Source organism: Rhinolophus ferrumequinum, chromosome 3, assembly GCF_004115265.2.
Source record: "Rhinolophus ferrumequinum isolate MPI-CBG mRhiFer1 chromosome 3, mRhiFer1_v1.p, whole genome shotgun sequence".
In the NCBI taxonomy this organism is placed as follows: Eukaryota; Metazoa; Chordata; class Mammalia; order Chiroptera; family Rhinolophidae; genus Rhinolophus; species Rhinolophus ferrumequinum.
In genome coordinates this window covers 82,353,549-82,381,111 of record NC_046286.1, presented here as the reverse complement: position 1 = coordinate 82,381,111, position 27,563 = coordinate 82,353,549, and the positions used below count along the sequence as shown (strand labels likewise).

At 38.8% G+C, this 27,563-nt stretch overlaps 1 protein-coding gene across 4 annotated transcripts in view; it reads right to left on the bottom strand.

Moving 5' to 3' along the window:
• PDE7B (phosphodiesterase 7B) overlaps window positions 1-27,563 on the bottom strand; it is a 386,530-nt gene that overhangs the window by 121,581 nt on the left and 237,386 nt on the right. The window contains exon 2 of one of the 4 annotated variants that reach the window (XM_033102906.1): window positions 14,062-14,994. The exons of 2 other annotated variants lie outside the window; for them this stretch is intronic. In XM_033102906.1, coding sequence (XP_032958797.1) covers window positions 14,062-14,299 — 238 coding nt within the window. In that variant the 5' untranslated portion in view covers window positions 14,300-14,994. Of the gene's footprint in view, window positions 1-14,061; window positions 14,995-27,563 lie in introns of those variants that run through there. One more of the 4 variants, XM_033102907.1, reaches the window with a different exon arrangement.

The window sequence follows — 27,563 nt, the reverse complement described above, 5'->3', positions numbered from 1 at the left end:
TCCTCTGACCAGCCCATACATTTGCGTCTGCTTATTATCTAACAGTCGAGTTCCATAGCTCTGGTTGTGAAGTTATGAAAACTTCTCGGAGGGGAGAGTAGTCCCCATGTCATTTACATCTAACTAACCCATACATATTTTGTTGTAAGGGGCAAAGGAAGTGGTGGTGGCCAGGAAATGGTGATAATAATGAGTGGAGTTACCGAAAACTTTGGCATACTTTGGTATGGTAATATATCTTTTAGCATATTACCAAAGACATTTCATAGCCATAGCTTAGTTGTCAAGATTGGAAAAGTTAAACTTTAGGAAGAAAACTCTTTTTTGAGACAAACCAGAGTTAGTTTTCTTACATCTTAAAAACAGTCAGCTTCATCTAGGGTTTATTACACTACAGCAATTAAGCTGAATTGGCTATAGGACTGATTTAGAAGGTCTGTTTAATGTCTTTGAATACCTTAATGTTGACATGAAATCCATAATTCACAATTTCAGGATATGCTTCTTGGAGGAAGAGAGGAGGGCAGAGGTAAAACAACAATGCCCGAGTTCAAAAGGGTTGAAGATGCACTTGGGGTGTTTGGGTTGGCACTCTGGAGCTCACGGATGCTTGTGATAGCTTATCGGACTTATCTAAACTGCTGACGTCAAAAGAATTAGGCTAGAAATCTTATGATTACAGCTTTTCTTGTGATCTTTTCTGGTATTTCCTGTTTCCCGTCAAGCCAAATATACTTCGAGAGAGGGTTATTTTATGGCATTTCACTGTTTCGGCCTCACTTAGAGGTACAGGGAACATGAAGTAAAAATAATTGAGAACAACACCAGAAAGCTCTGTCCAACCCTTGTCCCCCTCTCAGTCACTGACATTTCTTTTTAAACATCAAAAAAAGTTTCTGTAATGGTACAGAGTGGGGTCTTATTTTTAATGGAACAAGGTCTATTGTTCATTAAAAAGAAGAAGCCACTTCAATTGTGTTTCTAACCATTACCTTATTTGGGTGGTAATAAGCAGGCAGGCTGTGAACGGCAAATGTAGGCAGCCAAGAAGCTTCTGAGAGGAGGGAGAGAGTTCCAGAGGAAAAATAACCACCAAAGGCTACATTTTACCTTTGGGGATACAAAAACCTTATAGCAGCAGGAAATTTCAAAAAAAGGGAGTGGGGATGGGCTTTGTAAAATTTTGCCTAAGTGTTGCTAAATCTTGAACTTGCTTTCTGAGCTCAGCACTGTGCTTGCAAAGAGAGCCTGAAGGATTGATAGATTAATCCTTCATGGTTTATGGGCAAATGTAGTGCAGACCCAAGCTTCCAACATGCACATTCACTGGCTCTGTCTGGTGCACCCTCCTGAAACTCTACCGCCAGGCAACAATGCATAAAACTACCCAACAGGATCACAGTAACATTTCATTTATGATAGTTATAGCAACCAGCAGCTACCATCTCTATTTGTCTTATATACAGTGTTTCCCCGAAAATAAGACCTAGCCGGACAATCAGCTCCAATGCGTCTTTTGGAGCAAACATTAATATAAGACCCGGTGTTGTGTTGTGTTGTGTTGTGTTGTGTTGTGTTGTGTTGTGTTGTATTGTATAAGACCGGGTCTCATTAATTTTTGCTCCAAAAGACACATTAGAGCTGATTGTCCGGCTAGGTCTTATTTTCGGGGAAACAGGGTATAACATCTTTAACCTCACAATCTTGTTTAATTTCTCACCTCCAGTAATCTTTTCTGGTGAACAACTATTCTTTTAGTACATTTCAGGAACTCTAGATGGGGAAATTCACAAAGAGAGGGCTTGGGACTTGCGCAGAACAATTTCTAATCTAAGTTTGAAAACAAGAAAAATACACGTAAACGTCTACGAGTTCGGACAATTAAGTGTGCGAACTCATCCTAGAAAAAGTACTGCATACCTCATTGCTGAATATCACTGCGGTCACCTTTGAAGTACTCCCCTTGGGAAGCTATGCACCAACACCAGTGCCTAGTACACCTTTCAAAGCAATTTTGGAACTCTTTGTCTGGAATGGCTGTTGTCGTATTACACTTGATGTCCTGAATGTCATCAAAATGTCTTCCTTTAAATATTTCCTTTATCTTCAGGTAAAGAAAGAAGTCATTGGGGTCCAGATTAGGCGAATAGGGAGGATTCCAATACAGAGACTTATTTAATGGCTAAAAACTCCCTCACAGACAGTGCTGTGTGAGCTGGTGCATTGTCGTGATGCAAAAGCCATGAATTGTTGGCGAAAAGTTCAGGTCATTTTCATCTAACTTTTTCACGCAGCCTTTTCAGCAATTCCAAATAGTAAACTTCGTTAACTGTTTGTCCAGCTGGTACAAATTCACAATTAATAATCTCTCTGATATCAAAAAGGTTAGCAACATTGTTACAACAAGTTTGTGAACTTAATTGCCAGACCTCGTAAGCATTTGCATTTATGGGCACACATATAACTCTCGCTTGTGTAAGATGGATACCATACACTTATATAATGCAATCAGAGATGTTAATGCTGTGAAAAAGACAAGAAATTAGATTTAGAGAAATTATCAAGTAGAGGGGAATTTTTGGAGTTGCGAGGCTAAAGGGTTTGACCACGACAGGCAACACGGCTGAGTCAAGAGCATGGCTGGGCGTCAAGGTGCCTCACATTGGATCCAAGGATGCTGTGTAACCTCTGTGGGGTCTCAGTTTTCTCATCTGAAAAAATGCAGTGGTTTAACTAGATGATTTTAAAGGGATTTTTTTGTTATAAAATGCAAAAATCTCTACTTCTCCACATAACATTTTTCAATGGTTCTATAAAAGTTAAGATGTCTTGTCCGTATTCAGTTGGTCCCATGAATATCTTTCTGTTTCCCCCTATTCTTTACACTAAACATCATACCAAGCTCGCTTGACTCATCTCCATTTCCCAATCATTTCCTGTGCTTTTCTGCCTTTGTACCTACATTCCTATTAATTCCTTTACCAAGAAAGTCACCTTGTCACATTTTGTTGAGATCTTAAGCATCTTAAAGACACAGCTGTAAGGACCAGTCCACATAAAGCTCTCCTGGCTCCCTCTAGAGAGGGCTGAGTTAATGCCCAGCCCTCATGGAGTATTTACTATACTTGGTTTGTATTTGAGTATGTGGATTCATCTAACTCACTACAAGCTACATAAAAAATTGTATTTTTCTTATACATTTTCTCATCCATCCCAAGACAGAATAGCCTTGAAAGAATTGTTTGCTTAAAGAAACATGGAAACCTGAAGACAGGAAGAAATATGACTTGGTGAAGTAGGAGGGAAAGATTGTTCCGAGACTGTGAGGATAAACTATGTCAGGTCTTGAATTTGGGGAAGAGATGAGTATGGTTGGAAAGGGAGGTCTGGATGGAAGAACACGCAGAATATAAATCCTTCAGGACAGAGTGGTGTTGAGTGGTAAAGCACGTTGACTCGATGATTTGTATATTATTTCTTGTGGTTCTGTGTAAAATACTATATAGCACTCGGGAAAGTTGGTTTGTAAGTTAAAGGTAAAATATTCATCATCTCAAAATTCTCAGTATCAACTAATTATGGTCAGTAAACACCAAACTGATGGGATGGGGTTAGCATCCTCACCCCAAGTCCAAGTCTTCACCAGCCAATGTTCCTAGACAATGATCTTTCTAAAATGCAAAATTTGTCACGTTACTTCCCACAAAAATTATTCTAAGCTTTCTCATTGCCTGGAGGAGGCATTTCTTACTAAGACAGATGAGGCCCTTGGTAATCTGGCCCCAGCCTACTTTTCTAGTCTCATCTCTAGCCCTCCTGATCTACTGCATATTTCACGACTTGGCATTTCCCAGAATTTCTTGAATTTTGTCCCACCGTTTCTTCTTCCTACAACGGCCTCCATTTCGTTTCATTTGGAGAAATATAATTTACCTTGGTATCTCAAAAGAATGGTATCTCAAAAATCATCTGCTCTCTGAAAACTCATTTAACGTCCATCATACACACAGAATTAATTACTCCCTTGTGTGTTGGCACAGAATTTGAGTATGTACCTCTAGTATAATATATGTCACCTACCTAGCTTGCTCTCTTATCTATCTATCTATCTGTCGGTCGGTCTGTCTATCTATCTATCTATCTATCTATCTATCTATCTATCTATCTATCTATCTCAACTTTCTTCGTTCACAAATTTTTATTTTCTGAGAAACCAGACAGTGTCTGGCACATGATAATCACTAAATAAACTTAGTTGAATAAGCAACCTTAGTCTTCTGTCAATGTTCCCGCAGAATATTATTTCTATGGTATCTTAAAACATATGCCATTCTGCCCTGATATCAGTGAGTTATTTATATAGTTGTCTTTTCCAACAGACCATAACTTCTCTTCCTTCCGTTTCCTTACCAGGTATATAGCATGATGCTATGCACTGAGTAGTCACTCAAAAGATAAGTATTCAATTGAATTGATTTGGAAGAGAAACCTAAAAATTTAAATTACGCATTTATTTCCTTTTCTGAATATCTTGAATAAATAACCAGTAAATATAGGTCTCAATTTCTTCTATTTCTAAGTTGGGAATAAATCCCTATTTGGTTGATACATATTGCATAGTAGAAGATGCTAATTATTTGTATGTAATATTAAAACATTATTTTCTATTCTGTGACCTCCTAGAGTGTTTCTAATTATTTTGGGAGCATTTGAGACCTTAATTTTTTTTTTTTCCAAAACAAAATTCGTTTTAGTCCAATTTTTTCCTATTCACATTCTACAGTGCAGTTATCACCAAATCAAACAATAGGGTAATTAGGACTAAAGAGGGTAGAAATAATTTACTTTAGAGTTCATAATTCTGGTGAATTCACAATTCTTGATTTTACATACCAATTTAAGTGACAAGGAAATATTTTCCTTTGTTCTACTGTAGCATTAGGAACTGAACTGATCCAAGGAAAACATGTGGAATTCAAGTAATATTCAAAGGAGCCAAAGAGGCCAAAAAGATAGGTGTATCTAAACCTTGAATGATTTATAGAGACAAGGACAGGGAGGGAGGCAGTGGTTTCTCCATGTCAGCCACTGTGGAAGAAGCGGTAACGACTCCTGTTAAAACGCTAGAAGAAAACAATGACCCTTGTTAACACTGCTGGTGTGCTCACTTCTCCCAATGTCTCCCATCCCTTTTCTTCCCTAAGGGCCAGAGTGAAGAGAAGAAGAAGAATTCTTAGAAATTTCCAATTAGCATATTCAAGCAATGAAAATGCATCACACCTGACCAATGCATAGCGCATTGTAAGATTATGATGGCAATTCCAATTTGTATTAGGTATCAAACCTCAGCTTTCCATGTGGAAACCGACCAGAAAGGTGTGATTTGTACATATCCTGTTTCACGCATGATAGTCATTTACTTGGACTTTTCAGTGTCAAAGTCCTGAGATGGTTGCTGAAATGCATGTGTATATTTTAAAAGAAAGAGAGAGAAGTAATAGAACGGGTCGAACAATTAGGCTTAGCATATACATGGGAATGTAACTGAAACAAATAACATTGAGTATGCAGTACTCAAGTACAGGGCCCAGCAGCTCATAGCTTAAACAATGTGTAATGAAGATAATGCTTTTTAAAATATACCTATGTAAGTTTTACTTTTGTACTCTCCTGTGTGTATCTTCCCCTTCTATTCTATCAGAGGCCTCCATTAAGGACTATTAGGAACGTTATAGCAAGAATAAAAAGAGAAAGAGAAAGAGCAAGTCAATCTTCATCATTTGATCTTTATAGTGAAAGGGTTTTTGTTTGTTTGGTTTGTTGTTTGGTTTTTGTGTGTGAGTTTGCCACACAACAATAAACTTGAGAACTGGTCTTTGTGAAAAGATAAAGGAATACTCTACCTTCTTTTATGAGATCCCATTAACATTGAAAGTTAGACCCCCAGATATGGTTTCTTGCTCCTTCCTTTGCTGAGGGAAAGAGGAGATGGCACAGGATAAGGCAATCTATTCCTAACACCCTGGTGAGTTGTGGGGAAGAGTCCAAGGCAGAACCCAGTGGCCAGATGAACATGGCTTTGCTTTCCTGTCTCAGGTTGGCACCTTGTGTTGCATGCAGTAGAAATGTTCAAATAGGTCTGTGGGAGCCTAAGATGCACATTCTCCCACACAGCACCTCGGAGAGGAGCAAGGAGAAGGAAAGCATTTATCCAAAAGAAGTAAGTTAATCTGGAAAAGACGGACCACCACCTCATTAATTAGCAAGTATAAATTTTCTTATGCCCGATTAGGGTGGGCTTAAGAGGAAGGTTGATTAGTTGCAGAAGAGAAATAAGCTACATTTTATTGCACAATTTAAGTGTGAAAAATTGAGATGTCTGCTACAAGTGTTTTCAACAGTGACTGTTTCCTTTTCATTTCTGTATGGATTTTTGAATACACTTCTTATACTTGAATCCAGTTTCTTTGCAGTGATCTCACGTCACTTCCTTCCCCTTGTTGCTCTATGCTTGGCTGTCTACCTGTCCCTTTCCTCTTTCTGAATCATTTCCTTCAGCAAATTCTATCTACTTTTTTGAATGAATTTTTGTCACAGACCCTCTAAACGAATGTGTTTTTGGGTTTTCAGAAGTGCTCATCAAGTCTATAGATTTACGTGAGATATTTGGGTGCCATCCAAAAAGAGATGGAGAAGGAAGCAAAAAAGAATCTTGTACTTTGGCTTTAATTCCAGAGGTTGGGACACATCTGATGATTCAATGGGAAGTGTTCTAATTATAGCATTATAAGTGACTTATTATCCTTGGTCATTTAATTTTCCATTTCAATACCTTTATTAAAGTTTACATTCATTTCCATTATATCTCTCACCTTGATTTTATTTTACAATTCTCTGGGTTTTTTTTCATCTTTCAATTTCTACTACCACCAAGTAGACACAACTGCTATTCAATCTCTCTTGAAATTCGTCCTTTGCTCTCTAGGGATTTTATTTTTCTACATTACGCAAATGCTTGCCCCCTTCGACTCACTTTTAAGGCCATGAACAGCTACACTCTGCTTTATTTTTGTCACTTTTGTCTTCTAATTGCACACATGACGATATGTAAGGTTTATCTTGACACTAATAAGAAGGACCATGAGCTACAGGCTCTTCTTTAGTACTCCCTCAGCTCTTGTGTGCCTGCTGGTGAAATAACAAAATACTCAGGACAGGAGCTTGATTTATAATCTATAAAATATCATGTCGTGTGAATTTTTAATGTGAGAAGAAGTACTCTGAAGAAGGGGTCTCTGATGATTTTGTAGTTTGAGGAAATTTAAGACAAGAGCAAAGGTGTAAAATTGATCCCGTGGAGTTGTCTCTTAGCATTTTAGACATTAAAGTCAATTCTAAAGAGAAACTTACGGAAAGGCCGACAAAGATAAATAGAAAAAGAAAGAATAAGGTCTACACTGTGTGTGCATGTAGGCCACCACATTGTATGAAATCACGAGTATTTTGAGCTTTGCTTACTCTTTTGATACGGTGTATGTACCTACTGTGTATTATAAAGTGTACTGATAATTAAAGAGTGAAAAAAAATCAGATGGTTGAAAAGAGCACACACGTTCAGTTGCTTCTGTGAGTTAAAAAAAAAACTTGGAGCTTTTGGTCTTTTACAATAAAGCTTGTAATGTTTTCCTTTTAGAAATTAATCAGATGCAAAAGTCAATGCTTTGTTGTCCAGTTAAACAAGTCTTGTTTAAAAAAAAAAAAAAAGGAAAAAGAAACTGTTTCCAGGCAAAGAGCAGAGGACATGGGAATAACATCCTCCATTCAGCTCCATCCCCTCAAAAGCTCATTTGTGGGACTGGGTAAACACACACCTTCCGCATTCTATTTTTGAAGTTACGATGAGAAATACACAGACTGTTATCTGTAAAAGAAGCAACTTTTGAAACTTCAGTTGATGTAAAATGTTTCAAGATGCATGAAGAGAGCAATTATTTTAAAAGTATATAAAAGCAGGCATGATTTATATGCAATTTGCTCTAAAATTTTATAATCATCAGTAAATTGCAACTTCTCTGTATGAAGAAAGAACAGTCTCCTATTAGTTTTGCATATACTTGATACTTTTTTAGTGGTTCTGCAATTCACTCTTGTGAATTCTTTTCTATTATTTTAAAAGCTATAATGACTAATCCTGATCTTCTGGCAGAATGTAAGTTTAAAAATGATTCCATTAAAAGGCAGAACTAGGATTCATATTCCTTGAGCAATCTGTACCTAGAAAAAAATGTTCATTCATGCATTTAATGTTAACTTGTAAGCTATTTTATCTTTTTGATAATTTCCCTTTTTTACTTATCAAAGTGTATTGAGTGGCTGACATGTGAAAGATAGATGCTAGGGAGAACACAAGAGAATAAAATGTTCTCCAGATTCTCAAGAAGCTGAAAATCTAGGAGGAGAGGAAGAAAATGTACATTAATTATAACAAAATAAAGTGATATGCCTGTGAAATAAATACAAAGAAAGTTCTGTGAGACCTCAGAAGAAAAAGACATGCCTTTCCTCAGTAATCTCAGGAAGGCGTTGTACAGGGAATGGCATATAAGTGGCATCTTAAGGAATAACAGAAGTTGGGGACATGGAGGAAAATCACTTTAGGCACTGGGAATAGTGAGCAGAAAGCAAGTAGGAAGCTGGAGGATGCTTGTCTGTCTGGGTGGAATATAAATGCTGAGAGGGCAGTAATGACAAGATGGGAAAAGTGAGCTTGTTCCAGAGAGTGGAGAACTTTAAAGGCAGGATGAAAGAATTTGGATTTGTTTCACAGATGATGGAGAATCGTTGAAGGACTTTGAAGAGGGGCAAGAAATATCCTGATTTTTCTTTTGATGTTATTGATCTCAATGACAGAGTAGAAAGAAGAGGGGTAGAGAGAGTACCACAGTTGGAGGCTATTGCAAAATTATAGACAAAGAGAGATTTGGTGAAGAGCCACAGAACCAAATAGAAAGAAGGGGATGAGTGTTTAATAAGTTGTTGAGAAAATAGCGCCAATACGAATAATTACGATAGTTAACATTTACTGAGAATGTAGTAGGGCTTAAGCTTTTCTCTAGGCACTTATTTCTTGCATTACCTCATTTAATCTTTGCCTTTTGTTAAGGTACTATTGTTATTTCTTTTCTATAGAAGAGGAAATTGAGGCAGAGAGAGATGAAGTAAGTTGTTCAGGTTCACACAGTTTAGTAATAGAGAGACAGGATTTAAAATTTGTAAAATCTCTACACTGCAACAATACTGTCTTATATGGTGTATGTACCTACTATGTCTTAAGGAGTCTTATACATAGAACCATTGGAATTGAAGAACTGGAGAGAGCAGTTTTGAACCTAGGCTTCTGCAAGGGTGATGTCACTTATGAAAACAAGGAAGTCAGGTGAAGGAACAAGTTTGGTTCACAGCGACATGATGTGTTCCAGTTTTGACTCAATTTTGCATTCATGGACTAAATTGTCAATGATTACTATCCAGTGTAACTACAGAATGAATGCAGGCTAACACCTAAAGAAGTAGTTTTAGAAAAATGTTATGAATTAATGTCAAGTTATCTATTGTTAAGACTAATTGATTCTTTGATCATAGCAATTTGTCTTGCTTTGAAGGAAATCATTAATATTGATGAGTATTTGAAAGTGTGTTTGAGTTTTTAAATGTGTTTTTGAATATCACTTTTTGTAGCTAATACTTTCAGTTGACATAGAGGTTTAAACTAACAAGTGGCAGTTTATACACTGATGTTGTAGACAGGACTGATTCATGAATTCATAATTGTTCTTCTCTCATTAAGCCTTTGATTCATCTCTGAGTCCCTGGTATACACTAAGTATCTAATAAGTGCTCTTTGAATTATAATGATCAAAGTGTTCAGTCTTCAACATATTTAGTTTATACCATGTGTGATACTTGAGATATTTTAACATAACATTTTAAATGTCAATTTGAATCGTAGAGTTCTGGAATCAGAAAATTCCTTTGGAGATTTTTCTCATCTAAAGTTGTTTGATTTTCTGGGCTGAGTATAGAGCAAATTTCTGATATTTGTATTCTCCTTGAAACACAGGACAAGTACAATAGCTATGGGGAAAATGAATTTATTTTCTTGAGGGAATTGTGTGTTTTTATATTTTTCTCCAACCAAAGGCTACTGAAATGGGAACAAGCTTAATAAATAAGTAAAATATAATGTAAAATTTAGAACAGGGACACCAAAATGAAAGGTAAATTCCACAGCAGGGATTGCAGTTATTTGGTTGAATTCCAAAACCAAATTATTTATTCAACTAAGAACAAGTCCTGCTAGGGGATGTCTCGTCTTCTACAGACTGCTGCTAGAATCACAATTAGAATAATATTTGCACTCACAGCATTTGAGAAACCACCTATTTATTTCCCATCCTTCTTCCCTTTCCCCACTCTGCGACATCTGGGCAGACTCTTACTACCATGCTTTAAGTCTTACTTTCTATTGATAATAAATGGGGCTCTTTCTCTGGGACTCCCTAGCACTTGAAGCTTGGATCTAAAACAAAAGTCCACAAAATAAGTAGAAAAATGTGAAGGAGGTACAACCCTTTGACTTATTTTGCATGGTAATATTTTTCTCGTTTGGCCAAGATTTATATTATGAGTTCCTATGCTTGCCCGTCTGTATATAAATCAATAAAGCCATATCTTGGTTTAAATTTAAATTACCCAACATGGGTCCTGAGCATGTAAGGTTTGTGGACTAGCATTGGATGACTGAGATCCTGGTCTGGTTCTGTCATAGGGTCAGTGTGACCCGGGACAAGTTGTTTAGTCTCTCTGAACTATTCTTTTGATCTAGTGTTAACTAGATAAACAGACCATCCTTCATTTGCTTCTTAAAGGGAAAATGATTTGAGTATTAATATAATTAAATACTTGGGCATGACTCAATGAACTGATTTGATGCTCCGACTTTGGGCATGACAGTCGATGACTTCCAGAGCCTCTTTCTGGAGTGAACAGTGCCTCAGCCAACGCCCAGCTCAGAGAGATGCGCAACCAGAGGCACACATCCTGACATGTGGAGATGATGAGCCCGTCTTCCTTCTGTCATTCCCTCATTACCTCCTCCAGCCTGTCGTTTTGAATAGTCACCGATAACCTGCAGTGGATGTCCATCTGAAGATGATAAGACAGTTTGCAAGTGTCACTTTCTCTCTAGCACTTTCTCGCTTTCTTGGCTTCCTTCTGCCTCCCATCACTCACAGCTCAGTGTATTTCATCTTAAATTCTCTTATGAAGACAGATTTATGCATTTATTTTCCCACAAATCCTTTTGCTCTCCCCCATTATTACCTAAGCAAAATCTTAGAACACTTTCCTATTTCACTTGTGAGAAACAAAGTTCCAGTCTTGCCTAGGAAGGATGAGTAAAAATAACAGTGCCCTTCACTAAGGAGCAGCAATACCCGCCTCTCAAGTCCTCTAGACTGTTTGTTCTATTCAGAATTTCTGCAATTTCATGGCTTTAAAAAATATAAATCTATTTATCAGTTATCACCAGCAGTCAAAATATACCTAGAATGTTACAGGATTTAATTTTCCTGTTTTTAGTTACTAGCATCGCAAAAATATTGTGTGCTATCAATGTAATATGTTAAGTTCCTACAGGTAAAGATAGGAAAGAGGAGGAAATAAATGATGGTGGGGAAAGAGGGGGCAGGAATGGAGATCAGGGAAGTCACTACAAAGAAAAGGATGCTGAAATGGACTTTGTCATTTGAACAGAACATTTTCAGTTGACTGAGTCAAAAAAAGCAAAAGACAAGGTTTACATGCAAGGAAGGTACCACTTGATGCATTTAGAGAAGACTAAATTGTTTAGTTCTGTCGAAAAACAAATTGTTTGAGGGTTCTGAGGGAAGGGTCAAAAAGAGAGAGAAAGAGAGAAATATTACCATTTGGCTTAGTGTTTATTTGAGGAGCTTTCTACCACAAACCCCTGGACACAAACTGAAAACAGCTTAAACCATCCCTTTCCAAAAATGGAAAAAAATGCCAGATTTTTGGAAATATTTTACAAGTGTTCCTGAGACCCTCAGTGTCAAGCTACTATGGTGAGAATGGCACAGTTGAAGAGAGAAAAATGCAACCTCAGGAACAAGATGAAAGAGGAAGTAAGAGAGAATTTGGAAAAAGAGGCGACTTGTCTTCGAGGCTTCCTCATATGGCCCCATGCTGCAAATATGGACAATAAGGCTTTATGCCCATGATAGAAAGTGTGAGCCCCTCATCTCCCTGAGAATGGGAAGGCAGGGCAGGAAGAAGAGGCGAGTAGACATCCTTTGGGGAGGTTTTGAAATGGATCCTGCCTGGGAACCAACGTGGCCACTGACACATACTCCATTGAAACTAAGGCAGTGGTCCAGGTGCATATTAAGACTCAACTAGCTCAACTTTATAGTATCCAGAAAAACATACCTTTTAAGTGATCAAATGTTACGGGAGTTCTGTTTTCTATCTGTAGTATTGCTTTTTCAGGAGTTAGACACCCACTAACACATAATATAATATATTAACGCATGTCTATCCCCATAGACTTGCTAACATCTGCTGAATTAGGTAGTTTTATCAAAGATGTGATTTGAAATATGCATCTTAATCATTTAATATACCGAAACAAACCAAGAGTGGTAACAGTTGAAGTGTCATAGTTAAGTCTTCTGCCCAGGGGGGTTTTTCCATTTTTCTTGACCTACTCACATGAAATTTGGGGTGGCTTTAGCATCACCTCATTTCTTCTGACTAAGACCCATTTCTCTGAGCTTCCATCTCCCAATTGCCACACAAACCTCAGTTCTATTGGTTTCCTTCTCTTTCTTAAGTACTCATTGTTTATTAGAGACTAACACTGTTGCTTGTTTCTTCCTTTCAAATCGTTTTCTTTCCTTTAGAGCATTATTTTTCATAATATTCCTTTTAGATTATTAAGCCACTCAAAAAAGTTTCTGCACAAATTATTAAAAACACAATTAGTCGAGTTTTGATTTCCTCGTTTCTTTCCATGAGAGAGAGGTAATTTTTGGTAGTATATTTTTTTCCATCTAGCACCCCAGCTCTCCCCACCAATGGTATGTCAGGGCTAGCCAAGACTTCAAGTGCATAAACACATGCTCATATCCGTTCTTCTAAAGCGAACCGCCACTTTCTAAGTGTCTGCCACTATATTCCCCAGGGAAGACAGCACCCAAGGAAGAGAGCTAAGACTGCAGTGGGTTACGTAGTCTTAGCTTACGGTGTTGGTGGAGTCCCTGTGGCTCCTTCACTGGGCTCCCAGGGATCTTTGTGGTTGCAGAGCCCACTGTTGGAAACACAGCAACGTTCTCCACAACTGTCCCAAACACAGCACATTCTTATAACATGACAAAGCCCTAAGGCATTGTTTCCACATTTGTGAGTGACTTGATTTTTCCTGACATTGATGAGGGAAATCGTATGACTGACATTTGTCCAAAGGGGAAACCGAGGCAAGGAACTTTCCATGATACAGAAAGCTTCTAAGCCAAACTCAGTCCTGGGATCATGTATACCTGCTGTGGTTTCGTAGTTGGAATATATATTTTACTTTATATAAAGCATTACAAAAAGCATCCCAAGAAGAATAGTCTCTCGGAGACAACTCTGACTTGTCGATAAGAAAGTGTGGAGGCAGGATGGACATTAAAGAGCATCCACCCCCTGATTTTGGAGACCGAAGCTCAGGAAATTTCACTTGTTTAAGCCACAGGGCAAGCGAGTGGCAAGCTGAGCCCAGGACCAGGTCGCTTGATTTCAGGCTCTAAAGGCTCCTCCTATCACTCCTAATTTTAAGATGCCTTTCTATAATACAGCAAACACTCATTAATCGCAGCCCTGGGACCCTGTGCAGCACACTTTATATCCCTTCCTTTTCCCTTTTTTATGGCCTGGGCTCTCCAAGGAAAGGACCGAAAGTCATCAGACCTTGTTACCTTTCACACCTCACAGTCGATTTACCTGGAAAGCTGTGGAGAGCATCTTCGGTCTCCAGAATGCCTCTCTGTTTGGTCGCCTGCAGCTCACTTTTGGATTTCCAAACCAGCTTGACCATCCTGATCATCTCTGGCAAGTCCCAGGGCAGCGGCCCCTGCTGGCACCCCGGCCGGCTGCCCGGGGAGGAGGGCAGCACACCTTCAGGGGCTGTCCACCTTCTGCCTAGCTCTGCCGAGTGGAAATAGCGCTGTAGCACAGGCATTCTGCCCTGTTCCCCTGAAGAGGAGGTAGGGCTGCTGCTGCTGCCGCCGCGCCGGCTGCTGCTACCAGAGGGGAAATTCTTCCCAGGCAGGGGAAGGCGGACCCCCGTGAAATCCTCTCCAGCTTTGGAAAGGCAAGCCTCCTCCAGCCTGGCACAGCCACCCTGGCCCTCCAGTCCCTCCACAAACACTGACGACGAGAGCGATTCGCTTCCCAAGCTTTCTCACTGTGCTCCTTCCTTAGAGATAGAACACATTTTTTTTCCTTCTCTCTCAGGCACTGACTTCACAGCACTTAATTAATCCCAGGCTACAGCTGGAAAGACAGCAGGGGGCAAAAAGCCATCGAGGTTTTAGCATTTGCTTTCCCTCTTCTTCTGATTTATTTGTTCTCAATTCTCTTTCGGGGCTTGTCAAAGTTTGTCGAGCGGCTTGTTTAGCCGCGAAGAACTTCAGGCAAAGAAGTGGGTTCTCCTTTGCCAGCTTTGCAGAGGGGTCCCCCAGAGGCCAGTTATCTGGAGGTGTCAGGTAAGGCGTCACTCCCGTGGTGCAGGAAGCCTAGAAGCTTCCCTGGCTCCAGCCCCGCATGCCTCAAGGAGCTCTCGGGAAACGGGAAGCTGAGCGCCCGCAGAACCAATTTGCAGCTGCTTCTCTCTGGAAGGTCTGGCCGGGGGCCACCTTGCCTGTCCACGACGGTCTGCAGTGGGATGGGGTTATTCAGACGGCTCTGGGATGGATCCTCAGCACCACAGTTCACCACACTCCCCTCCTCCACACCCCTCCCCCTTTGCTGTCATTTGGTTCTCAGAAACCTAACTGGGTTTTGGCCTATTAGTCAAATCCCTTTGTAACCTCAGCTGCCCTTCAGTTGGAAGGGAAATAACATTGAATCACATTCCAAAGCTAACTCCGAAAGAAGTGAATTAGGGAAGCACCAAGAGCCTCATGCAAACGTGCAGCGGGTTGCACAGTCTGGACACATAGCTTGGGATTCTTAAAAACCCACTTCAAAGGAAAGTAATAATAATGAGAAGGATATTTGTGGGGGGCAGAAATGGCAGTGAAAAGAAAGGAAAGAAAGTGTTGAAGATTCACTTTCCAGAGACAGAGCCTGTGGACTGACTATCTGGGCCACTGACTGCTGTGCCCCCACCTGAGCGTGGTTCAGTTGAGGACAATCATGGGTCACGCGTCTTGGGTCCCACGGCTCAGAGACAGAAGTGCTAACCCTGGAAGTCAGAATCCACGCAACAAAGGGGACGCCCCCTGTAGCTTGTGTGAAAAGCCCTGGGCATAAATGAAAGTGGGCTGGTATTGTATTTGGCACTTTTGCCAGCAAATTGGGTTTGTAAGAGCAATTTGAACGGAACATTCATGCGGATAGCTCCTGTTTCCTTGGAGGCCATTGCAGCGGTCCTGTCTCTCTCCCCTCTTCACATCTCTGCATTACAAAGTGCTTTATTTTGCTTGGCATTTGCTTTTGCTGATGTACGATCTGGTGCTCCCGCTCTTTATTTCTGTTGGGGCTGGTTTATCACACAGTCGTTTGATATTTCTTTACGGGAGGGAAGAAAAGGCTTGGGGGAGACGAGAAAGACCACTGTAGGGTGTGTTTTATTTTCACTGCCCTCCCCTCATTTTTTCAAAGCTGAAACCAGCAGAGGCTACAGTAAGTTTGTTGTTATTATTATTCCTTTAAACCCAAGGTTAATACGTTTAGTTTTCCACACTGAATTAAGTAAGTGGCTTTTCTTTTCTTTCTTTCTTTCTTTCTTTCTTTTTTTTTTTTTGGATGGAAAAGTACACTGGCAAACTCTATTTCCTAACAGATGAAGAAGGATCAGCATCCTTTGAGGGGATAAAACAATAAAGACATTGAAGACACTACTGCTTATGAATTTCATTACTAAAATATTGATCAGACTACTCTGTCTATAACAACCAGATATTCATACAGTCTGATTAGGGAATAATCAGTGATACACTTATGAGAAAGATGTGCCTTTTTTATTTCCTTCTTTGTTAAGAATTGAAAGGATTGAAGCATCAGTCTGACTCTTATACTACTTTTAACAATCCTTCTAGTTCTTATCTTACCCTTCTATCAGAGTGGGGGCATTAAGACTCTAGAATTGAGACAATTTTATTTAAGAGGCACATGTAGGCTGTTGCACTCTATTACCATATTTCCTGAATAATGTCTTAAGCTAAATCCTCAGTCACAAACTTCCTTGACATAACAACTGAAGAGTTTCCTAAAATGTTTGACTATTTTTATTTTTGTTCAGTTATTTTGCAATAGTGCTTTAGCATCAGGATATCCTGACCCTTGGAACAAAGGAGTTAAGAACAAAGAAAACAAATATATGATATACTATGTCCCATACATTAATGCATTAAGACTACAACTCTTCATTACACATTTCTTCAAGAATGACATTCTTTTTAAATCCAAGGATATAAGTTTCCACTGTATTCTCTCCATTGTTTTATATATTTCCTTGTAAAAACATCTTAGAGAAGTTACAAATGCTGGATCATTGAACATGAATACTTCCTAGTGGAAATGAGTTAGGGCCAAGCAAACACCATGTCAAATTTTTGTTCCTAAGGATGAATTTAAATCATTTGAAGGTTTAAAAATTTAAAATGTTGCACAATTAAAAAAAAATTCTCCCCAATATGGGATTCTCTTTATCCCAGGGTAGAAGTGCAAAAATACCACAAGAAAGGTCGTTCTCATGGTATTTCTGGCTCACATAGAAACAGGAAGTACAGGAAATCTTGTGAGAAAGCTTGGCTCAGGAGATTTTTGGCTCAACTGCAGGTTCAAGAGATTGGAACAAACTGACAAGGTGCTAGCATTTGTTGGATGAAAATCACTAAACCACACAAATTCTCTAAAAGGCAATTTTGTCACATTTCATAGCTAGCATCTCTTTTGTCTTTCAGAGAGCTACTTTAGAAGAACATGTTTGTAAACCTATGATTTTAGTGAGCAACTCAGTGAGCAACATTCACTTTGAGATAGCATTTATCTGCAGCCAGAAGTTTGAATCACTGGAGGTGGGAAAAGGGGCTGGAGAGGGAGTTCTGTACCCAGAGGAGTCATGAAGCAAAGAGGTCTCATCTATGTGACATGTAAGTATTCTTACAAATCTTAATAATGAATATGCTACAGATAGGAAATTTTAAGATAGACTTTCAGAGTAACCTCATTTTTTCCAGGCATTGTGAGTCAACCTAACATCCTATTAAGAGGAAAATAGAGTGACTCTCATGTAAAAGAAATGTAATGAAAACTAGTAAGTCTTGTAAACTTACGGAGGCTCTAGTCACTAGGCAGATAAGCCTTTATCATCTATGATTTTAAAAATAAAATATTTACAATATTAACTATTTCTAATCATTCTAGAGAATGACTATTTAAAAAATAGAAACTTAGAAATATATACTTATTTCAATCTCCTATTATTTTGTCGATCAATAGATTCTCACAAAACTTCATTTTAATGCAAGTCTTCTCACAGTTATTATGAAAGGACTTTATACTCTTATGAACTCACATCCCTCTTCTAGCTTTAAAGAAAAATTTCAAAATATTGAGGGAGTTTAATCATTTTGTCCTGGCCATTCCTCTCCATCATTTCAAATATGGACATGTAAACACACACACACACACACACACACACACACACACACACACACACACAGAGCCACCCTGGTTTCACAAATGCAATGCAAATGAAATTCAAAATGAGCAAGAAAGGAAAAACAGGTCTTTCAACTTTGTTTAATGTAGTCTAAGTAGAAGAAGCTCAAACAATTCACAGTGTCCTTCAGGAGAAATAGAAATGTAATAACTTTGGCCTCAACTAATTTCAAGGAATAATGCCAGCAAGGAGAGAAAAGGACCTGCTCTACAGACCGACCATACAAGGCAGTGCATATTTCCACTGTCACGTGGAAAGGGAGGAGAGTGAGTGGGGCAAGATGAGGAAAGATGAAGTGGGGGAAGTAGAAGGGGTTGAGCTGACAGATTCCTAGTTTGATTTTACACCAGGCATCTCAACGACAACCAATCATACTCTTAATTCACTCTGCAAATACATATTAACAGCAAGAGCAACAGCAGAAATGAAAACCTCTTTGCCAGCCCCTGGGTCCTTTTTCAGGCACTGGGGACCTGTCTGGTGGCCCCCACCTAGCTTCTGGTTTCATTGTCAGTTACTGACTGCTTCTTTTATTACTTTTCTTTGTACATTTAAAGAGAAACGAGGGTTTTCATTGGCATGAGACCTCTATCGTGGCTCACATATCTTAACTAATGCTAAGTTTACCCTCTCAACAGTTAATTCACAATAAACAAGTCCACTAAGACAGGGGTTGAGAACAAAATGGCCTGCAGACTGGATTTTCTCCACTTCGTTCCTCTTCCCTGCTGATGAAAACCCACACATAAAAAAAAGACCCTGTTGCATGGTTAAAAAAAAAACAAAAAACCAACCAACCAACCAAACAAAAAAACCCTTATTGTTCTCTCCATTACTGAACACCTGATGCTTTGCTCTGTGATGACGGCATCCTGATTGTAAAAGATTGTTAAGTAATATAGAGTACACTTTTCATAATTTCATATTTGGGGGTGTCAATTTCTGAAATAAATAGCTAAGAAAGAAATCTTCAAAGTAGCCCTCTTAGACTACTTATCTTAAGGTTATAAACTATGACTCCACTGAGCTTTGCCTCAAAATTAGTGACTCATCTATACATGGGTATGATGACAATAACCACTTTACCTACCACACTGGGATCCTGGAAGAATAAAATAAGATTGATATATGAGTTATTTATAAACCATAATGTGCTTTAAAATTTTAAATGATTCTTTTTAAGCTAATAGGTTGGTGCGAAAGTAATTGTGGTTTAAAAGGTTAAAAATAATTGCAAAAACCGCCATTACTTTTGCACCAACCTACTAGAAGAACTCATAATGGATAACTTACCTAAACTCAAATTTTGGCTATACTTCCCTAAGATCTATTAGAAAGCTGAAAAGTCAAACCCCTCCACCCTTGAAGTAGGTCCCACTTTAAGAAATTTGTGGTCCCCGTGAGGATGGCAGGTATAGAGGAAATCAAAGACAGAGGTGTTACAGAGCGAGAGAGTATTGGAGAGTAGCCCAAGGGGAGAGACAGGAGGGATTTAATGGGACCAGGGTGGGGTAAGGTAGAAAAAAATGATTGAAGTGTGAATGAGAGTAGAACATTAAAGGACAAAAGTATGTGTTAAAAACGTTTCTTAATAGGATAAATATTGTAACTGTATTTTGGAGAGGTGAAAGCAGCCCATGAATCATGTTTATGGCTGTACGTCTGCATGATCTTTACCAATGGGTTATTTAATGCTTGGTTAATGCTGTATAGGTTCCCTTGATTGGGAATTTCAATTTCTGTCCACAATGACCACTGGGTTATATTTGATGTTCATGAGCTGTATACGAAGTCTGACAATTAAGTTTGCGAACTTGTTGCAAGGCTATTGCTAACCTTGTTTTGATATCAGAGGGATTATTCATTATGAATTTGTACCAACTGGATAGTTAACCAAGTTTACTATTTCGAAGTGCTGAAAAGGCTGCCTGAAAAAGTTAGACGACTTGAACTTTTTGCCAACAATTCATGGCTCTTGCATCACAGCAACGCACCAGCTCACATGGCACTGTCTGGGAGGGAGATTTTAGCCAGTAAACAAATAACTGTATTGGAACACCCTCCCTACTCAGCTGATCTGGCCACCAGTGACTTCTTTCTTTACCCAAAGATAAAGGAAATATTGAAAGGGAGACATTTTGGTGACATTCAGGACATCAAGGGTAATATGACGACAGCTCTGATGGCCATTCCAGAAAAAGAGTTCCAAAATTGCTTTGAAGGGTGGACTAGGCACTGAGTCAGTGCATAGCTTCCCAAGGGGAGTACTTTGAAGGTGACCATAGTGATATTCAGCAATGAGGTATGTAGCACTTTTTCTAGGATGAGTTCGTGAACGTAATTGTCCGACCTCATAGCTATGTGTCATATGCTGTGTGACCGTGTGCCTTCAGGCCTCCCACTGGACTCACTTCCCTGGACAAACTTATGTGGGCCTCAAATTTTTTGCTTTGGGGTCTGTATTCCTCAAACATTCTTATAATTTTAATTGCTACTAGGTGCTCTTTATTTGATATGTTTTTAAAACAAGTGTAGTGTGCAAAATCAATTATACTGTTTATAAAGTGGCCTAAACAAAGTTGGAAATATGTGTTTCTACTTTCCTCCCCCTCCACCCCCCGCAAGTGAGATGTATGAATTCTGGAAGTTTTCAAGAATTAGGCTAGGCTGAGAAGACTTCAAAGAGGCTGGAGGGGAGATTATCCAGACATGTTTAAGAAGTGCTGAGAAATGCCCGAGTGAAGTTGTTTTACTATTAATATAATCAAAATAAACTAGACCACTCATAAGATATAGAAAGATTAACAATATAAGCAGCATAAAAGAAAAGTGAGAAGATGGTAAGGGATGAAACCTTCTAACAGGACCTATGTTTTCTCCTAGCATTCATTTATGTTTATGTTTACGGAGTTCAAGTCAATTTGGAAGAAGGAAATTTCAACTGCTCCCTGTGTAGGAGGGTAGTCTTACTACCTCTTCAAAGTATTCTTTATTTTTCCTTTTTCTTTCACTTTTTACCTCCTGGTGATTATGAATTACATAAAACGTTTACGCCTAAAGGTGACTCTCGGATGTTATTCTAGAGCAATGCTTCTCAAATGTTAGTGTGAATACAAATCACCTGGAGATCCTATTACAATGTACAGTCTGATTGGGCAGGCCTGGGTGGGGACCTGTGACTCTGCATTTCTATCAAGATTCCTGGGGATGGCAAGGCTGCTGCTGCTGGGCCACGTTCTGAGTCGCAAAACGAGAGGACTCCCATCCGGCAGGTGTTTTCTGCCTCTTCCATATTAGCTATTTATGAAAGAAAATGTAGCAACAGTACTTATCTTTAAAAATACTGGCTCAGGTCAAAGACTCGCAACTGAAAAATAGCAATCAGAACCACAGTGCAAGAGCAAGGGCTCTGTCCAGGGACATTCATGGCATTGAGCAACTACTTGGCTTTTCAATTTTGTTTCATTCATTTCTTTTTCCTTATGAATTAACTTGAAGATAAGGTTGAATATCAACTATAAGTCACTGTAATGAACACAAAATATGATGGAGTCTTAATTTTTGAAGTTAATGACTCTTTTTGAAAGTCTGTTCTTACCAAATGTCAAACAAAACGTACTTAGGCCAATTTTTTCCATTCCTCCTCTTTCCAGCATTCTGTTGTGCTCCTATTGCTATTTTCAGAATGACTGGAATACAGGCAAGCCTCCGAGTCTTTGATCTCCATCATCAGAAATACTCTCACCAAGACCTGTTCCTTCATTTGATTTATTAAAGTTCTATGTAAAGGAGTCTTTGGATGAAGCCTGGTAATCTTTCCCATTGTAATATTCCAGGCATGAATGAATGGTGACCAGATGATTCCACAAAGCAAAGATGGAAAAAAACAAAAAACAGTAGGCATTCATGGTACTATAGCCAGCAGCCAATGGTGCTGCTGACTCAGAGAATTGCATTGCAATGTCACCACCTCAGTGAAACACAAAATGAAACACAAAAGATAAATGAAATAAACTCTGCAACAGGCTCTACTCTTTATCAGGTGTCTCCTGGGATTCATGCAGCTCCAGACACAGTATTTGTGGAGAAGTGATGCCAGAAACAAGAGGCATGTGAAATCAACTGGAAGACAAGGGTAATCAAGAGCATGAGGCTAGAACTCTACCACATTTATATGATTAAAAATTTGTACAGTTAACTAAATAGGAACGCTTAGCATACATGGAAGCATCTGCTGATAATTGGAAATGCAGTATTTTTTTTTTCGTTGTCTTCCTTGGTTCCTCCTAAGGCTAAGAGCTTTGCTACAGACACCTATAATTCCTGTCATCTGGAAATATTGGATTTAAAAGTAATAGAGATCATGGTTACTATTTTCTAAAATTTTAAAATCTGTTTTCTTCTGTGATGGCAGGAGAATTAAGGGTGAACAGTAAAGGTGAGGCCATTTAATAGATAGCATATAAATAATACAGAACACACATCTGTGTAATATGGTACAGGGATGCCCACTGAACCTCCCCCACATTTTTTGAGATGTAATTTTTTGAGATGCAACATTACATCTAAGAAAGCTTAGCACACTAGAATATTTGACAACATTGATGCAAGCGTAAGATCTTTACCAAAAGAGTTTTAAAGAGTTTCCTTTTGGTAACTTTTGTTTCCATTCCACATTCAAATTCCAACTAAATTTTGCTCCTCCTATTCCCTAAATTACTTAAAATGATTGTATTCCTTTCTGCTTACAGGATATGGTTACTAATTGGTCCTGCTCAGTCGTTTGTCTGGATCTCTGAACCCTCCTATTATTCTGTGTCCTCTATGAACTTCTCTCTATATCCATTCTACAGTCTATAATGACACTTCTTGCATTCTTTGTTCTCTGATGTATCTTTGCTTTTGACATTAACGTTCTATTATCTAATTAAGTGAAGGCGAAATATATACTTACTTTTGATTTGCATACGTTCATATACCTTGCTGCTCTTACGTGTCAACTGCAGAACCACTTATAACTAGGCTTTTCATCAATGCCTTTTTAATGCTGTTATTATATTATTTTCTGTGTTCAAACTTTGAGAACTCGATTGAGCTAGTATTAAATTGTGTTTTTCAAGTCTCGCATTAACCATTAGAAAAAGTTCAGTGAAGTCTTATTTATCTCTAAAAGTTGTGATATTGTGAATTAGACATACCTTATTATCTATCATGTCATTTTCAAACATGTAACAAATGACGAGTGAATGCAAATATTAATAGTAATTTGACACAAAGAGAATTATTACTCGCAAAAAAATAGTCCAATCCCTTTGTTGGGCATTTGATGCTCTCAAAAGTAGGCTCCCACTCACTTTGTCCTGTAACCTGATTCAAACTTACACTGAACACACACAATTTCTAAGGCAATTATACTGCGGCCCATACATGCTAGATGCACTATGATATTTTGTGTGGTAAGCAGACCAATAGCCTCCCAAAGATGTCCACATCCTAATGCCTGGAACCTGTGAACCTGTGAGGTTACATGGCAAAGAGGAATGAAGGTAGCTGATAGAACCAAAGTTGTGAATGAATTGCCTATTAAAATAGGCAGACTCCTGGGTTACCTGCATGGGCCCAATGAAATCACAAGGGTCCTTACATGTGGAAGAGGGAAGCAGGAGTGATGAAATGTGACAAGGACTCACTGGCCATTGCTGGCTTTGAGGAGAGAAAGGAACCCTTGAGCCAAGGAGTGAGGGCAGCCTCTAAAATATAGAAAAGGCAAAATTCAGACTCTCTCTCTTAGGACCTACAGAAAGGAATGCAGACCTGTGGACACCTTGATTCACTTCAGATTCCTGATCTCCCAAACTGTAAGATAATAAACATGTGTTGTTTTAAGCCACTAAGTTTGTGGTAATTTGTTACAGCAGCGTTAGGAAACTAATATATTATTGCTCACATTGTCCCCTTGATGGGATTTTTTTCTATTCATCTAATCCAGAAAAAGTACCATTTCTTCATGAAATCTTTGTGCTCCGCTTTGCATTGCCTCTTCTACGCTAAAGCAGCGCCTCTTACCCATTTTTTTAATCTGTAAGGTAACTTGTATCACTTTGGTGCTCTGACTTGGCTTTGCAATTTAGATTTCAGGTCTCAATTAGTGTTTGTTATTAATAATAACGACAACCAACTTTTTTCATTAATTTTTTTCCATATCTTGATCATTAAGACAATGTCTGGAAATCTATTTAAAACTTTAAAAAAAATCTGTGTAAGAACTATATTATATCGAGTTTGTATTTAGCCAGGAAAACATGGGTGGTTAATTATATTTTTGCTGATTATTTTTTTATTTGCTGATAGAATTTTTAAAAGTTTAGCTGTAATGATTTTAAACCTTCAAAAATATTCTCACTACTTTTCTCAAATGAGTTGATTCTGTGTTCCTAGAAGATTGGTAGCTTAGGAAAAGTTTGTATTTCCAAGACAGCAAAGAAAGACAAATCATGCAATCTTAGATTTTTAAGGGACTTCAGAGATAGATTAAGCATTTCAGTAGATCATGTCTTAGTCAGCTCAGGCTGCTATAATAAAAGATCACACATTGGGTGGCTTCAACAGCAGAAATTCATTTCTCACAGTTCTGGAGTCTGACAGTCTGAAACGAGGGGGTCAGTGTGGTCTGGTTCTGGTGAGGGTCCCCATCGTGGCGCTGCCTTCTTGCTGTTTCCTCATACGGTGGAGAGGAAGAGCATCTCTCTCAAGTCTGCTTTTATAAGGGCACTAATCCCATTTCTGAGGGCTCCACTTTCACAACCCAGTTATCCCCACAGTTTCCACCTCCAAATACCATCATGTTGGAATTAGGGTTTCAACACACGACTTTGGGGAGAACACAAACATGCAGTCTGTAGCAGATCATTTTCTAGTTTTACTAAGAAGGAAGCATCATCCAGACAGCCTAAGCCCTGCATTGCCATAGACCTGAGCACATCAACTTCCTCTGAGTACGGTACCAGATACAGCACAAAGCACTTTATATGAAATGTTTTATCCTACCCTTCAAAGAACCCGGATGAGGTCGGTACTATCATGACCCCCCATGGAAGTAATTTCCTCAAGATTCAGACGCTATCAAGCTTTAGGTGGGCGATATGAACCACAGCAGGCTGTTTCTAGAGGACAGCCTCCTAAGACTACTCATACGCGATACTACCGGTGTAGTTTAGGATGTTGTAGACAACAGTAAGAACTCTGCTTGATTCACAGATTGTAACTATATCTGGCTGTGTCGTAAATATTTAAGTGAGGCAAGTCAGGAGGAAAGAAAGAATCATTATGACACCCCAGCATCTACTCCTATAGCTGTTCTTCATGGCGAGATTGCATCTTGTGTTCCTCAAGTCACATCTACTGCCAGTGGTCATGACCATGACCACCAGGTTGCACTTTGGATCTTTCCACAACTTCCACCCAGGAAGTACGGAAGAAAGTCTTGCTCTCTCAGCATGACCAGAGAGAAAGAACATGGTGAACATGAACATTTTGTAAAAATTACATGAACATCTGGTCTCCTTTCAGTAATGGGGTGGTTTCTTCCAATCAGACCCTACACTTCTAAAATAACTCCATTCCTTATGACAAGCAACTTGATTTATCCTTGCCATCACCTGTGACGGCCACCACCATGCCCTGGAACTATTCAGGATAGTGATGGAAGATTATCAGAGTAGTTTCTATGTTATTTAGACATAATTGCAGCAGCAACTCTACTGTCTCTGACCTACATTCTTGGGTCTGAAGAAGCAGAGAATGATGACATAGAATTGGTGAATGGAATCTACTTGATTTATTCAAGGCATTGGACAGATATTTTCCTTTTGGAGCCATTTAGCAAGGCTGCTTATAGTACCACAATGCCAGCCGCATCTGTGCTTTCTAAACAGTTTGGCCAGAAATGGGGGGAAGAAAAGAAAAAGAGCCTTAAGTGTTTCCAAGTGTTAAGTAAATAGCTTGAGTCACTTTTTGCATGGATGACAATACATGTGGGAAATTCAAATCTGCCCCCCAGCTGAAGTCTGTGCTGGGGTAGTAGATCAGAGATGAATGTGAGTACAGCCACATTTCCAATGGACCCGCCATCTTCTGTTTTTTGCCTCTCTTTCTTTCTTTGACTTTACTTCCTCAAGGCAAACTTGGTTACCTAGTCATTTATATTCACAGTCCTTCTACTAGCGAAATGAAAATCTATAAATTTCACATTACCTTTATACAGCACCTTCTTTTTTAAAGGTGTTGTAAAGTGACAGAGGGGGTTAGCTCTTCAGAAATGTCCCTAAGGAAAGAAAAGCATAAACTCTGGGCAAATCATTCTGACCTTCAGATACTCAATTACTTGTGATATTCTCCTGTTCTTGTCCCCAATGATAATTTATGAATGTTTGTCCACTTATTTGAAATCACAGTACATTCTCTAAGTTCCTGCCTGACTAAATCCAATTGAGTCTAATTATCCCATTTGTCTCTGTACGTATTAGACACATACTTGATACCTTGTTTTACTTAGCATTTGTCTTTATGTTCATCTTGCATGTACATTCTGTATTTTATTATTATATTAGCCATAAGAGGACAGGTGGTTGTTACTTTGATAGCTTTCTTAGAGCACCTCCCAAAGTGGCCTAGATTACAATGAACACTAAAATGGTACTATTGTTTCTGTGGTAAAAATATGGAGAGAGCTCTGTGTGGGATAATCACAACATTTTTGGAACCTCTGAAGGGATACTTGGCATTGCAAAATAAAGTACTCTTTTTGACCTAAACCGTATACTGGTTTTCTTGATATTATTGAAGGGTTAGAAATATCCCCCCAATATAAGGTTGGTAAATCACATTTTTCCCCAAGAGCATGAATGTGTAAAGAAAAGAGATTGGTTATAGAAATATATATGAGATTTCACTTGGAATTTACCCAGTTGTTATATCTTTCTTACCTCTCACCTGTTGGTCAAATGTGCCTTACATCTATTTTCTACAAGTTGGCATTTCTGGGGTGGGGGGTGAGGGTGAGTGGTTCTTTAGAAGGTTTGGAGACAGAGTTTTCAGAAACAAACCAAAACAGCCTTTATTCCCCAACAGAAGCAGGGTATTAGAAAAATTAGACTGAGCTCTTAGGACAATTGAGAGGACTGCATGAGAGCATTCGTAAGAAGTATATAGAACAAGGCCAGGCACAAAGTAGGTATTCAATAAAAGCCAGCCAGTATCATCTCCTCCAAGTTACCTGCTCCCATTCTGTGCAGCTGACACCAATAACCCCTTTAGCTCTGGATACCATCAGTAGAACCAGAAAGGGATATATGAAGGGAAAAAGATGAAAGAAGTAAAAGTAAAAAAAACAAATATAAAACACACACACATATATACACATACACACACACATATGTTTGGTGTGGAGTGATCAAGGAGATAGGGAAAAGGTAGCCAAAGATTAAAACAAAACAAAACAAAACAAACAGAAAACCTAAAGAGAAAAGAAAAAAAATGTATGGATTTTCCCTAA